Below are 16,006 nucleotides of genomic sequence, written 5' to 3' on the forward strand. Positions count from 1 at the left end.
GGCTTCAGAGAGCTTTGAATTCCCAGGGTCCTGTTTGAGAATGTGGAGCCTTTTTGCCCAGGGTTTTATTGGGCTGAGGATTGTCATGATTTTCATTATGTTGTTTGGTTATTGGGATCATAAAATTGTTTCTCTCTTCCTAGAGTACCTAAGAACATTAAAAAGAAAAGAAAAAGAAGAGCCCCTGACTTTATGGAAGTTACATAACATACAAGCTGTGACTCCCTCATGGGAAAGGGCTGGCTCTGCCTCTGGGCGGGGGAACATCACAAGGGTGGAAGAGGCAGAGCAACCGGCCAGCACCCCATCCTGACCTCATGGCCGAGGAAACTGAGGCCTGGAGGGATGGCCTGGCCGAAGCCGGTCTGGACCCTGCTCTTTTTCCTCCTGGTGCATCAAGGCTGTAAAGAGTTGGAAAGGTAGAGAAGGAGTTTGAATTCTCCTGGACTGGTTCTTTGGGACACTTCTAAGAGTGGAAGGAAATGGTCAAACTCACAAGCAGCTTAAAATAAAATGGACAGGGAAACAAATCAGGCCAGTGCTGGGCATTCTGATGGTCCCTACATGAGGGGGCTCTCTGCGGACACTAGAACGGCTGCGCTGAAGCTCTGAGAGGAGGAGAAGAGTCACGAGAGCCTTCCCTTGGCACCCCCAGCCCTGAGCCGTGGAAAGGAGGGAAATAGGTACCCAAATCCCACAAGCACAGACATGATTTCTTACCGCTCTGAATACAAAACCTCTGAAACCTGGTCAAGCTCCCAGAATCACCATATGGGATGACAGGAACTCTAGCTAAGCCTGCATAATCTGATAAATGGAACACCAGCCTGGCTTTACTTCCTATTTTGATGATGGCTACCTTCCAGAATCTTCTTTCATGGAAGACATGAAAAATATTCTGGGAGAATTGCTATTAAATAACCTCTGGTACTTGAAAACAATGGATAGTCTCCAGAGCAGCAGGCCTTGCTTTCAGTAGGACGCAAGTAAGACCCAGTCCACGATAAAGCCATGAAGCCATGTTCAGAGAATTAGAGTGCTGGAGCTGGGAGAGAAATGTGAGTGCAGTTAGTCCAGGCCTTGCTTTTACCAATAGGGAAACTAAGGCTTTGGAGCCAGAGTCAGGGTTCCAGGACATGGTTTCCAACCATCAGGGCTTGCCTAACTATACCATTCTTCACCAGCCGACAGTTCCCCTTTGCCTCAACATTCTCATTCATTTAATATTTATTGAGTACCTCCTATGTGTCAGACACTTCTAGGCGTTGCTAATTTTGTTTCTTTAAAGTTTTTAGAGGTGGAATAAAAGAGAGACATTCCTATAGGATACATTAAAGACGGAAAGGAAAATTTTCCCCCAAAATTCAGGTTTTTAGGAAACTTTGTGAGCCTGGGCATCCTCGGGAAACACCTGCCATTCTGGGTGTGCCTTTTAGATGGCTGCATGCTATCATTGTGACATAGGGATGGGCTTACCTAGTCTGCCTCCCCTTGCAGTCACGTCACTCCCAACAGCTACCTGGGCAGCCTGGCCCAAAGGATTCTGGGAGTGAAAATCCTCAAGGATTCTCTGGATCCAGGTTTGAGCAAGTGCTGGTGGGAACCCAGGCCAGCTGAAGAAGTGTGGATTGTACGGGTCCCTCCGTCTGTTTCCCATCGTTTTCCTCCTACAGTTCACTTGTCAGTCCTTTGGTCTTGTTTACCTCTGTGTGACTAATTCCTCAATTATAAATCAGAGAACTTGGCACTGAGTTTTGGATTATCTGTGATCTTTAACTTTCCCAGGGCAAAAGAAATTAAGCCAACAAATCTCTGGTTTGGTTTCTCATGGTTCAGCATCCAAATCATGGACGCACTGATCTGTGTAGAGTGGGCCCAGCCTGAGCCTACCCACTGCTCCCCACCTCCTTGCGGTAAGCAGTCATGCATGCATCCATTCATTGATTCATTGTGCATTCAACAAATATTCAGTGAGCACCTGTGTGCCAGACTCTATTCTAGACACTGGAGATACAGAGTGAAAAAAGGCAATGTCCCTCCTTACCCTGTTTACATCTTAGTGGGTGTAACAGAAAACAAGCAAACCAACCAACCAAATATACATAAGTACACATATATCAGTGAGTGATAAGTACCTTGAAAGAAGTGAAGCAGGTTATAAAGAGATGGGGTGGAGTCAGGAAGACCTCCCTGAAGAGGTGACATTTGGGCAGAGGTTGAATGAAGACAGAGTAAGCCATGTTTGATGCCAGGAACAAGCATTCCAGGCAGAGGAACAGTAAGAGCAACGGTCTGGGACAGGGACAAGTTTGATGTGTTGGGGAACCACAAGGAGGTCAGGGACCGGAGCAGAATGAGCGATGGGGACAACAGTGGTACATAAGATCAGGGGAGTGAGCAGGGAAGGAAGACCCTGGCCTTTGTTCTGAGCATCACCGGTGTCTTTGGAGGCTTTGGAGCAGGGGAGTGAGGCATGCAGCAGAGAGGCACACTGGCGGGCTGTGGAGAAGCCGACGAAGCGACCATGGCCCGCTCGGGTTAAATGTTTGCGCTCAGCACATGGCAGATGGTAGCTGCGCCTCATGGGCGGTGCCTGAAGTTGAAACCTTTGAGGGCTACATGTTTCAACAGGGTGAGGCTGAGCCTGGAAGCTCACTACCTCTCTACCAATTAGTCTTAAGCCCCAAAAAAGGAAATGCTTCTGCTTAAACAGCAGGGTTGGGCCCCGTGAGTCACAGGAGCCTCAGTCAGCTGGGTCACCACTGGTAGGCTCTGGGAAGTTGCTGGTGCAGCGTCTCGAGCCTCCAGCTGAGGTGTTTGGCCGCCTACTGGGGCCTCGAGACACACTCGGAAGAAGCAGGCTCCACTATAGACCTGGCCTTTAGTTTTGGCTGACTGTGTACTGTCTGGTCAGTTTCCTTCCCAGAGCCTTTCTCTGTGCAAAGTGCGCCACCTCACCGGGGAGCAGAGGGGAACAGGAAGAGGGATGGGCTTTGGGTTCAGTCAGCCCCTGGATGGGACCCTCACCTTGCCACTTAACAAGCTGTTAGAAAAGCTACTGAACCTCCTAGAACTGTGCTATCCGATACAGTAGCCACTAGCCACATGTGGTTAAGTTTAAATCAATCAAAATGAAATAAAATAAATTTAGTTCCTCAATCGCACTCAGCACATTTTAAGCACTCAATAGCCACATGGGGCTGGTGACTATCACAGTATCGGACATTGCAGATACAGAACATTTCCATCATGCCAGGAAGTTCCCTTGGACAGTTTCACTTCTTTAAAAAGGAAGTAGCCCACGAGAAATGCACGAGTTATGCACAAAGCACGGGGTACTTCGCCTGTCTCATTACAGGTGCTCAGCAAATAGTCACCATGATTTATCAGATGAATCTCTGTCCCAGCTCTGCTAGAGGCTAGCTGTGGAGCTAGTCACTCAACCTCTCTGAGCCTCAGTTTTCTGATCTGTAAAATGGGAATGATAAGTCATGCTGAGTGAACGCCTCACAGCATAACATGATCCTTGTTTTTCTCAATTCTCCCTGGACCTATGAGAACTTCCTCACTGACCCTCTGCTGTCTTATCTAGACCCAAATTTGGAATCTCCAGTCCTGCTGTACTTACTGGGCAGCATGACTTATATTGTGGCTCAGTAATGGATTCTGGAGATTTTAGCCATTTGGAAGAGTTTGAACATGGTTAGTGGTAGGAAGTTCTAATGACACAAGTGGGAACCCTGATCAAGAAAAATAATTGTTTTGACTCAAGTGAGATATTTACCTTGCTCTGATGCTCTGAAGGCAGCATGTCTTGAGTCCCCAGCCCTGGGCTCCTGCTTTCTTGCCTAAAGTTTCCCTGTGTGGGTGCGGCTCTCCGAGAGAGGTTCTCAAGCACTCTTCTGGTATCTTGGCCTCCGATCAGTCTTCCTTTTTCCACTTTGGGGTTTTGTTGTTGTTTAAGGTTATTAACTGCAGGCATTTGGTGGGTGGAAGTTGGGATTTGCCTGGGGCCGGGAGGAAGTTATTTGCCAGGCCAGGATAAGGTGTGGTTTAAGAGTGAAGCTGGAATCCCCTCCACCTGCTTAATGCATTTCAGGGGAGATTTGTTTTCAACTCCCAAATTACCTGCTAGGATTTCTAGACCTGAGATCCATTCTCCCCTGGCTGTTTTCTTTCATTTCCAATAAGAAAGACAAAGAAAAAAGAGTGAGAGACTCAAGAACATTCTTGCACTCAAATAAAATTACATACAGTGAGTGAATTTCTTTACTGCCTTCATAAAGCAGTTAGTAGAAGGGCCTATACAAGCCGGCAGAACCTCTGCTCCTGGGGAGGCGTGCCTGGGACCGGGGAGAGCAGATGCAACTGGGGTTTTACAGAAAACTCAGGGAAAAGCATGGGCTTAATGTGTCTAGTGGAACTTTCTAAGTCTTTTCTCCCTGCAAACTGCTCTACCTGCAACTTTCTCTTCTCAAGTGATAGCAACTCCAAACTTTAAGCCATTTAGGCCGAAAACCTAAAAGGAGTCATCCTTGATACGCGACTTTCTCTCACAACCCACTTCCAAGGTGCTGGGGAATCCTATTGGCTCTACTTTCAAAATCTATCCAGAATCCAACCAATGCTTACCACACTCACTGCCAGCATGCAGGTCCAAGCCTCCAGCATCTCTTCCCTGGTCAACTGTGATAACCTGCTACCAGTCTCGCTCTTCCTACTTCCCACGAATAGGTCTCCCTACTGCTGTATACCCTACAGGATATTCTCAACATAATAGCCAGATCAGAGCACATCCACTTCTGCCTCAAACCCCCAAATGACCTCAAAATGACCCCCATCTCATTCAGAGTAAAAAGCCAAAGTCCTTACAGTGGCCATCAAGGCCCTAAAGGATCTGGCCGTGTTGCTGCTGATCTTCCCTCTCTCTCTCCTCCGCCTCAGTCAATCCTCTCCAGTCACACTGGCCTCCTTGCTTTCATCAAGCACACCAGACCCAGGTCACATCAGGGTCTTTGCTGCAGCTGTCCCCTCACCTCTTCAAGTCTTCACTAAAATGTCACCTTCTCACTGAGGCTTACCCTGACCACCCAGTTAACCTTGCAAGCTCTCCATATCTGGGGGTGCACCACCCCCTGGAACCTGACTTTACCTTTTTTCCCCATAACATATCACTTTCTAACATACTACATAATTTTCATATTGGTTATGTTTATTGTTTCTCTCTCATCTCCATTCTAGAATTGTAAGCTCCACGAGGGCAGGGATCCTGGTCTGTTTAGTTCTCTGCTCTCTCTCCAGTGCCTACAGTCACTTGGCTCAGAACCGCTCTTCTTTGCCCACTAGTGACCCAAGTTTGCCTGCAGGCAACCCCCTTTTGGAGACCTAGGCTGTTCAGGGAGCCGGGATCTGAGAATGACCAGAGCTGAAGTGAGCTCCAAGCATTGCCAGGCAAAAGATCCAACAAACCAAGCTTACAGAGAGGGTTAAACCCATAAGGGAGCCCCCCAAAAATTCAAGTTCAGAAGAAACAGAGCTAGAAGGAACTGTCTGCAAGCTCCTAGAGGGTAAGTGAGCAAGAAGTTTCCTAAATGATGGTATACCTGTGAGCAATAAGACAAAAAGAAAAAGAAGGAGGAGGAGAAGAAGGAGGAGAAGGAGAAGCAAAGACCCTTTTAAGATATGGAGCAATTCCTTGAGGCTAGCAGCTCTCAAATATTTTGGTTTAAGGAGTCCTTTATACTCTTAAAATTTGTTAAAGACCTCGCAAAGCCTTTGTTTATGTGGGTTGTATCTATTGATAAATCCTGGGGTAGTGGCCTCCAGGATAGACTCTAATGATCCTTGTCTCCTGGTATTCATGCCCTTGTGTATTCTCTCCCCGTATTGAATCAGGGCTAGTCTCTGTGACCAACAGAGAAAGGCAATATTGAGGGTGTGTGATTTCAGAGGCTAGGTCATAAAGGCCACCAGAGGTTTCTACTTGGTCTCTTCTATTTTTTACTCTGGAGAAAGCCAGTCTCCATGTTTTGAGTACACTGGGAGAGACCTACCTAGAGAAGGAACTGAGGCCCCTCTCAACAGCCAGCAATAACTGGCCAGGCTTGTGAGTGAGCATCTTGAAAGCAGATCCCCCAGCCCCAGTCAGGTCTTCAGACGACTCCAACCTCATGAGAGACCCTGAGGCAGAATTGCCCTTTGAAATCACTCCTGAATTCCTGATCCACAGCAACTCTGAGGCATAACAAATGATGATCGTTGTTTTAAGCCACTAGGTCTTGCAGTATTTCGCTATGCAGTGATAGATAATTAAATCATTTACCATATTAAATAATACACCATGATTGCACATTAAGTAATACACCACAATCAAGTGTGATTTATACCAGGGACACAGGGATGATTCAACATCCACAAATCAATCAATGTGATACACCACATTAACAATCTGAGGAATAAAAACCACATGATCATCTCAATAAATGCTGAGAAAGCATTTGACAAGATCTAACATCCATTTATGATAAAAACTCTCAATAAAATGGGTATAGAAGGAAAGTACCTCAACATAATAAGGCCATATATGACAAACCCACAGCCAACATCATACTCAATGGGCAAAAATTGAAAGCCATCCCTCTGAGAACAGGAACAAGACAAGGGTGCCTATTCTCGCCACTCTAATTCAACATAGTACTAGAGGTTTTGGCCAGAGCAATTAGGCAAGAGAAAGAAATAAAAGGAATCCAAATTGGCAAGGTGTAAGTGAAACTCTCACTGTTTGTAGATGATATGATTTTATATATAGAAAACCCTAAAGAATCCATCAGAAAATTATTAGAAATTATCAACAACTTCAGCAAAGATGCAGGGTACAAAGTCAACTTACAAAAATCAGTTGCATTTCTATACTCTAATAATGAACTAACAGAAAGAAAACTCAAGAATACCAACCCATTTACAGTTACAACAAAAGAATAAAATATCTAAGAATAAATTTAACCAAGGAAGTGGAAGACCTATACAATGAAAAATATAAGACATTATTGAAAGAAATCATGATGACATAAAGAATTGGAAAGATAGTCCATGTACATGAATTGGAAAAATAAACATAGTTATAATGTTCACACTACCTAAAGCAATCTACAGATTCAATGCAATCCCAATCAGAATCCCAATGACATTCTTCACAGAAATAGAACAAAGAATCCTAAAATTCACCCCCCGAACAGCTAAAGCAATCCTGAGAAAAAAGAACAAAGCTGGAGGCATCACAATCCCTGACTTCAAAATATACTACAAAGCTATAGCAATCAAAACAACATGGTACTGGGGGGCTGGCCCCGTGGCCAAGTGGTTAAGTTTGCACGCTCTGCTACAGGCGGTCCAGTGTTTCATCAGTTTGCATCCTGGGCGCGGACATGGCACTGGTCATCAAGCCATGCTGAGGCGGCGTCCCACATGCCACAACTAGAAGGACCCACAACTAAAAATATACAACTATGTATGAGGGGGCTTTGGGGAGAAAAAGGAAAAAATAAAATCTTTAAAAAAAAGCCAAAGAAACATGGTTCTGGTACAAAAACAGACACACAAGATCAATGGAATGGAATTGAAAGCCCAGAAATAAAACCATGCGTATACAGACAGCTAATCTTTGACAAAGGGGCTAAGAACATACAATGGAGAAAGGAAGTTCTCTTCAATAAATGGTGTTGGGAAAACTGGACAGCCACATACAAAAGAATGAAGGGAGACCATTATCTTTTGCCACACACAAAATTTAACTCAAAATGGATTAAAGACTTGAAGGTAAGATGTGAAACTGTAAAACTTCTAGAAGAAAATATAGGCAGTACACTCTTTGACAGTGGTCTTAGAAGGATCTTTTCAAATACCATATTTACTCAGGCAAGGGAACTAAAAGAAAAAATAAACAAATCGGACTTCATCAGACTAAAGGCCTTCTGTAAGCAAAGGAAACCATGAACAAAACGAAAAGACAACCCACCAACTGGGAGAAAATATTTGCAAATCATATATCTGACAAGGGGTTAATCTCCATAATACATAAAGCACTCATACAACTTAACAAGGGAAAAACAAACAACCGAATCAAAAAATGGGCAGAGGATATGAACAGACATTTTTCCAAAGAAGATATACAGATGGCCACCAGGCACATGAAAAGATGTTCAGCATCTCTAATCATCAGGGAAATGCAAATCGAAACTACAATGAGATATCACCTTATACCGTTAGAATGGCTGTAATCACCAAGACACACAACAGCAAATGCTGGAGAGGATGTGGAGAAAAGGGAACCCTCATACACTGCTAGTGGGATTGAAAACTGGTGCAGCCACTGTGGAAAACAGTATGGAGATTTCTCAAAAAGTTAAAAATTGAAATACCATATGACCCAGCTATCCCACCATTGGGTATTTATCCAAAGAACTTGAAATCATCAATACAAAGAGACTTATGCACCCCTATGTTCATTGCAGCATTATTCACAATAGCCAAGATGTAGAAGCAACCCAAGTGCCTGTTGACTGAAGAATGGATAAAGAAGATGTGGTATACATATACCATGGAATACTACTCAGCTATAAGAAAAGACAAAATCGTCCTATTCGCAACAACATGGATGGAACTTGAGGGTATTATGTTAGCTAGGCCAGAAAGAGAAAGACAAACACTGTATGATTTCACTCATATGTGGAAGATAAACACATGGACAAAGAGAACAGATTAGTGGTTACCAGAGGGGAAGGGGTTTAAGGGTGGGCATAAGGGGTAAAAGGGCACATATATGTGGTGACTGACAAATAATAACGTACGACTGAAATCTCACAATGTCATAAACTATTATGGCATCAATAAAAATATATATATAAAAAATAAATACAATAACCAAATAAGTTCTTTTACTACTTAATAGGATAAGTCTCAGAAGCCTAGAGTTATCTAATCCAAATTCTTGATTCTTCATTACGTTAAAATTCTTTTACATGCAAAAAAAATTAAAACTGAAAAGTATTTAATATTTATTTGTTAATCCACTTAATATTTATTTATATGAATACATATTTATTTATTCATTAAAGTTCATAAATTTGTTAATTTGTTAAAAAGTTAAAAATAACATAATCTTATTGTAAAAATAATTGTGTTTTACAAAACAAAACAGAACAAAATTTAGTGAGAAGAGAGACAGTGTTTTACATTTTTGCAGTCTCTTTAATGTCTGGCTTAATAGAGGACAGCTGGATTCACATATCTGCTTCTGCATTCAATCAGCTGTGATAATGTTGTTTTGGTTGAAGTATATGAAGGAAACCCAGCCTCACATAGATAGATAGCTGGAAAAGGGAGGAATATTTTAATAGCCTTTTCAGATAATTGCGGATACTCTTCTTTGAGACTGTACCAAAACTCAGCAAATGGCAGTTTATTAAAAGTTAGTTGCAATGTGGAATCTGAAACGATATCAATGAACTTTTCGTACTCAGTTACATTAAAATCCATTTGGTCTGTCTCACACTTTGAATGGATCTTTTTCCCATGCGTGATTTTGTAATACCATGCATGGGTCATTCGGAAAATATTGCTTCACTAAGTTATGCAGATCTTTCGAGTTTGATATATTTCATGATGAAAACTAAAAATTCACATTTGTTAATATCACCACTGATCTCATCAGAAACTTTTCTAAGTATTGGGAAAATGTTAAGCTCACTGTGGCAGACAGAGGTTTTCAAAAATTCTAATTTTTGCTAGAAAGCTTTTATTTTGGCAACAAATACTGTCAATTATCTTTCTTGAAGTAACAGGCTGACTTTGTTCATTTTGAAGAAAATATCTGTCAAATAACCAAGTCTGAATAACCACGGGTATTTGGTCCTTTCGAGTAAACATGGTGTTTCATGAATGTGACTAGTTCAGCTCACAACTCAGATGCCCTCAAAGTGTCTTTTCTCCAAATAACCATTGTACTTCCGGATACACCAGAAGTAATTTATGCTTACTTTTGGATAGCCCCACAGAATAATAAAAAGACGTGTACTTTGGGCGAGATTTCATAAAATCAATAACTTTTACACTTTCATCTAGGACATTCTTAAGTGAAACTGGTTTCCTTTTGTCCTGTGACTTTGTGGCAGTGAAGAATAGTATGACTGCCAGCACAGTCGTCAGGGGCCAGCAGTTCTACCCAAATGTCAACATAGTGAAGAAGGCATTGGTATTGGTATTGTTATGAAAATAGTTTTGACCCTACAGATACCCTCATAAGGTCTCAGGGACCCCAAGGGTCCATAGACCTCATTTTGAGAACCATAGCTTTAGGGAAATGGGTGTCATTTCATCACTTGTAGTATTTATTGGTGAATGTGTTCCATGCTAAGACATACACACTCCAGGTCCTCTTGTCAAAGTGTAATGGCCACCATTTTTTGCACAAGCTGGAGAACATATCATTGGACACCAGCTTATTCCTCTGGATGGACTACATATGAGACAGGTTCTTTATGTAAGGGTGGTCAGGGTATTTTTATGCTTTTGTTTGCCCCACTTGTAATAGGTGTGTGGATGGTAGTAGGAAGCTAAGCTCTGAAAATTCCTCAGACGATCAGAGTTGAATAATCAAGGTAAACGAGGAAGCTAACGCCCACATCCTCTCCTTTGTAACTTCTTTCTTCTCTCCCTTTCACCCAATAAGCAGTGAAAGCCCAGTGGACAGCAGAAGACATCGTTTTCAGAGTAGCAGGGTCCTTCAAGCTCCAAGCTTGAAGTGGACGGAGATCTCACTTACGTTGGCAGTACCTGCCATGTGGGATGAGAGAAGCAGCAGGCCCAAAAGGCTGCCTGTGTTCAAACGGTCGTGGCACCCGTGGGGATTTGTCCATGGAAGAGCTAAGGACGTGGCCTCCCCTGAAGCCCCTCGGTGTTCCTGTAAAGGGGACTTAGAGCAGGGCAGGGAGGGGCGTTGCTGTTTTTCACTCTGGTTCAGCTTAGCTTACACATCCTTTTTGCGGCAGAAATGCAGTGTAGGTCTGAGCGCCACACCTGACTGGGCTCAGCTATGTGGTGAGTGATTGTGTGGCTGTTCTGTCTGGGATGGCAGGCCCGTCTGCAGGCGGGAAACAACAAGCGGTTGTGTCCAGAGCCCCGGGAACCCGAGACCTTTCCACATCTGTTCGCCTAGTCGGGGGCGGGAGGAAATCACCAAAACCTTCCAACGGGGGCCAGAGCAGGGAGACAAAGGGAAAGCCTTAAGCCACTGGTGACCCTGGGTCATATGACCACCCCATGGTCCTCCTCCATCCCCTTTCATCCCCTCAGGTCCCCAACACTCAGCCTTTTCATCATTCTCCAGGTCAGCAGGATTGGGTTTATGCGAGTTGACCAGAAAGCTTATCAAACGGAGGCAGAAGCAGGTGTTTGCAAACCTCCTCCCTGCTGAAAGCTGGGCTGGACAAGGCTGACAGTGTGGCTGAGGCTGCCATCCCACACTAACTGCATTTGCTTTCCTGGAGCTCTTTCTTCGTTTCCTCTCTTCCTCGTTTGGAACCCCTAAAGGTCTCTGGGAACCAGTCACCAAAACAAACCTTTCAAAGAGGTAAGGATTTAGGGGAAAATAAAAAAACAACTAAGGGATGTGACATCATGGACTGAACAGTGGCCCTTTTATGCCGGAGCCCAGGAACCATCATTTGGAGGCATTGGAGCATTGCCCCCAGTGGTGTGCTGGACCCGGTTCCCACAAGCTTGTACCGATTGATTGCACACACCTTTTCCCAACTTCAAAATCATGATGTCATGTTGGTAGCTTTGTATTGACCATGGTGGGAATATTCACATCACAGAAACCTGCAAGCTACAAACCAAGCTTTCTACCCCCCAAAACTGGTTGTTAAACATTTACTAGCACACCAGTGCCTCCACTATAGAGATTGTTGCTCAAAGTGTGATTCTCAGACAAATTACATCTGAATTTCCAAGGGAAAAGAGAAGGGTGGGTAGAGTAGTTATTATTTAAAATGCAGATTTCCTGGCCAACCTGAACTAACTGAATCAGATTCTCTGGAGAGGGAGTCTGGGGAAATGCATTTTTTGCAAGTTGCAAAGGTTATTAATAAGTTCAATAAAGTTTGAGACTTCAGGCTCAGGGAGTGGGAGAGAAGAGTGGGTGTACATCTGGCTCTTGGCATCTGGAAGGAACAGTTGGCTTCAGTCCCAGTTGGCCTGAGAATGGACAGCTGTTTTCCCTCGAGATATAAACTTCATGACAGGAAAAGGAGGTGGGAACTCTGGGGTCCCAGCCACCCACTGACAACATGATTGGTTCTGCCTTGGATCTCAGGATGTCTCCACTTTCCAACCTTGAAACTTGGACCCAAGACAACATGGGCAAATGCCCAGACTTACGCATCAAGATGAAGAAAGTCATCACTGCTTGTACCAGCAACAGGAAGGGCCCACGGTCAGTTTTCCATATTAGATTGCTCAGGACAGCGTTTTTCTTTCAGATTTGTACAGGCATTAGCAGAAGCTTTCACAACCAGATATGGTTTGTAAAGCAAGGACTTTGTTTACTTTAGCCCACTATGCCTGCAAGAGGTCTTTTAAGGCAGAAAGAAAAAAAGAAGAAAAGAAAAATCTTTCTTTCCTCAGATGTGAAACAGAAAGTTTGTAGAAGGCCCAGCTCTGCTCTTGACTTGTTTTGCATCTACCTGAGGGAATGGTTCAGATTAGCTTTTCCTGAGAACTTAAACTGTGTTTCATAACTGTCCCGGGAAGTGGATATTGACGAGAAAACAAGGAGCAGGCCAGGTAACGTGAAAACAGAGCTAGTCAGTAGAAGAGCTGGAGTTTGGACCCCAATTCTCATGACCAAAAAACCCACTGCGCTTTCCTTCCAAGCACAATGCAGTATTTTTTCTGCATGTGGTTGGAGCCCAAGGAGTCCTTAATAGGCAACTGGGGCAGTGACATTGGACATCTGAGCTCAAAGTACAAAGAATTCCTAAACCACCAGAGCTCCTCATATCCTCATGCAAATTCAGAAACATAATCCAAAGCCACATGTAAAACTTTCAAGATTCTAAGCTATTAAATTACAAACTATTAGATTATTGGCTATTAGATTATCCCCTGGAAAGGCTAATTGAGAGTCAGCCACGTTTATGAATATAATTTAGGCTCTCCCCATATCAGACATTTGGGCTTGTGGCAGTTCATCAAGTTCACGATCAGCTCCTACATGTTTGTTCTAACTGCTCAGGGCTGTTATTAAGCATGAAACTTCATCAAACGGGAAGGGGAAGAAGCCAGTAGCCCACTTCAGGAAAACAAGATGTGATCTCAAGTATTTTTTGCCGGGTTTCACAGCCTTTTTCGTACCTAGAAACTCTCTTCCTGAACCAAGGACCCATCTTCACTTAGAAATCATTCATTCATTCAGCAAATATATAGTGAGGACCTACTATGTGTCAAGCACTAGTCTGGTTGCAGAGAACAACAAGAGGCAGATGGCCCCCCATCTCATCCTCATGAAGCTTACAGTGTATTGGGAGACAGATATTATGCAAATAATTGTAAAAAGAAATGTGTGATCATACATTGTCTTAAGTGCGGTGAAAGAAAGTAGACGGTACAAAGGGAAAGGGCAACAGTTTTGAAAGATCATCTGCAATGAGAACATTTCCATGGAAACCTTATTGATGGGGTTTGTTTTTATTGTTTTTGGTGGCATGGGGTGAGGGTAAGGGGTTGTTGAGAGTTCTGTTTGGGACACTTGCCAAGGGAGGTGCAAAGTAGACGACTGAATATCCAAACCAAGAGAGAAGTTGGTTGGGGAGTTAGCAACACAGAGGCCGACTCAGCCCTGACAAGAGGGCATGGATGAGTTGCCTGAGGGATGATGTGTAAGAGGAGAGGCAAGGTCTGAAGCCTGCACTCTGGGCCCATATGCCAGCTCCCTTCGGCAGAGGAGGAAGAGCTCCCAGAGAGGCTGAGGCCTGGAAGTCATTTGAAAAGGGTGTTTTAGGAGTGGTCAATATGCAAGTGCAAAAATCAGAAAAGCAGTCCGGGGCCCCCAGGGCACATTTGACTCCCACCTCCTGTTTTCCCATGAGCCAAGCTGGCTGTCTGTGGGCCAGTGAGTGAGTGGAACTGGAGCTCTCAGAATTTGAACATCAATCAGCATTGTCCCTCACAGTGCTTCTTGGCTCTAAATTATTACTTACTCTTCCTTCCTCAGTCCCAAGCTCCTTGACCCCCCACCCCCAGCTGCTAAGTGGGTAGGTGTTAGGATGAAAGCAAGTAAACAGGCTCACACTGATGTGTGAATGCTGTTTGACCAGTTAATTCTCACTGAGATATATTGTTGGAAAAAGGTAAAACTAAATCTCTAATCTGGAATTTCAGGCAACCTAGTACGTTTAAGGGGATGCCCTCGGGAGGGAAGACATTTTGAGGTGGGAGGCTGTCACTCTGTTTCCCCTCCAGCATCCGTCCCTTGTTCCTGCAGTAGCTTCCTTTCTTCCATTTCTGGATCCCAGAGTCTTGAAAACCTCCACCATTTTCAGAGTGGTTCCTTTGGCACCCACAGGGGTGCTCCTGACAATTATGTTGGCTAATAACAGCCAGCTTTTATTGAGCTCTCACTGAGTGCAAGTACTGTATGAAGCACTTTACACATGTTGACCTCCTTTCCATGTCACAGCAACCCTGTGAGGTTGGGCCGGTCAGTATTCTCCATCTGTAGGTGAGGCCATGGAAGATTAGTGATGTGAGTCAGATGCCTGTGGACACACAGCTGCGAGGCTGAAATTTGAAACAAGGTCTCACCCCCGGGTCCACACTCAGGGTGGTGTGAGTGGGATGTAAGCCTGAGACTGCTCACGTTTGGGTTTGCTGTCCTGAGAGTACAGAAGGGAATCCCAGATCTGGCTCTCTGAGGTAGCTTTTACTCCGCCTGCTCAGTTTGGTCCCATTCTGAAGTTTCACAGACAGCCCAGGCCAAGCCCATAGTGGCTGATTACAAACAAGACGAGACTTATGTAGGGTGTCAGCTTCTGTCTCTTAAGAGATGGCCAAAAGAATGCCTCTTGAATTTTCTAGAGAGAGGTCAAGGACACAACCTTTACAGGCCGAAGCTCTTGGGCAGAGCTTGATGTGACCACAGAAGAATATGGAAGCCTCCCTCACTGTTTCTGAGACGTCCGAATTCTTCCATCTCTGGAACAGAGCCTTTGGAAGGTTCCATAATCCTCCCTCTCCTGGCTCAGAGGCCCAGCTACACTTTGTAAAACAATCCAGAGCCGTCTGATTTGAAGCATGTACCGGCTCGTGTGTGCAAGACAGTAATTACCTCCAATTCCAGTTAGGAAAGCTGAAACCTGCCTTTTTCATGCCTCAAACAATTACGGAAGTGCCTTTTGAAGCTCTGGATAGAATAGAAAAGATAAACAAACCAGAGCCAATTAGAGCCTGGGATCTGAGGATAGCTTAGTTTTGTGCAGCGGGACTCAGGAGGAACTGTGGGAGAGGGTCAGGGGTCACCCCAAACCTCCAGCTGCCAACCGACTTTGTGCCAAAAGAACCATTATTTTGTATTTAAAATCAAGGCCCCTCTCCCTGGCTGAGCAACGATTTGCAGGAAGAGCCTCTGCATCAGCTGTGAAGAAGACTCCCTGATTAGATAAGGCCTGGAATGCATTTGATGTTGTGCAAAACAGTTCTCTGACAGCTTTCCTTACATGCCGTTAGAAGGTTTTTCCTTCAGCTGAAACTTGGTGAGATAAACTGAATCCCCAGGGACGCCTGTGTTTTGGGGTGTGTATTTGAGGAATTTATGTGACCTGTGTGCCATTTGGAGTTAAGGTTCTCTGGCCCTGAAGCTCTTCTGGGCTTGGTGGGGGAATCTGGCCATTTGGAGGCAGACCAGGTAACTACTGCTATGAGAGTGGAAAGCAGAATACCAGGCATGAGGTCA

General features: G+C 44.3%; 1 protein-coding gene across 10 annotated transcripts in view; it reads left to right on the forward strand.

Annotated features, from left to right (window-relative positions):
• Window positions 1-16,006, forward strand: part of RAD51B (RAD51 paralog B) — a 672,310-nt gene that overhangs the window by 581,118 nt on the left and 75,186 nt on the right. For 5 of the 10 annotated variants that reach the window (XR_011432058.1, XR_011432059.1, XR_011432054.1 and 2 more), the window contains one exon: window positions 144-1,751. The exons of the other annotated variants lie outside the window; for them this stretch is intronic. Coding sequence is in view for 2 of the 5 variants with exons in the window: in XM_070249659.1 (XP_070105760.1) it covers window positions 144-313 (170 nt within the window). In the remaining 3 variants the exon portion in view is untranslated. Of the gene's footprint in view, window positions 1-143; window positions 1,752-16,006 lie in introns of those variants that run through there. 10 annotated transcript variants of the gene reach the window in all.

The sequence above is a fragment of the Equus caballus genome, chromosome 24 (assembly GCF_041296265.1).
Source record: "Equus caballus isolate H_3958 breed thoroughbred chromosome 24, TB-T2T, whole genome shotgun sequence".
Taxonomy (NCBI): Eukaryota; Metazoa; Chordata; class Mammalia; order Perissodactyla; family Equidae; genus Equus; species Equus caballus.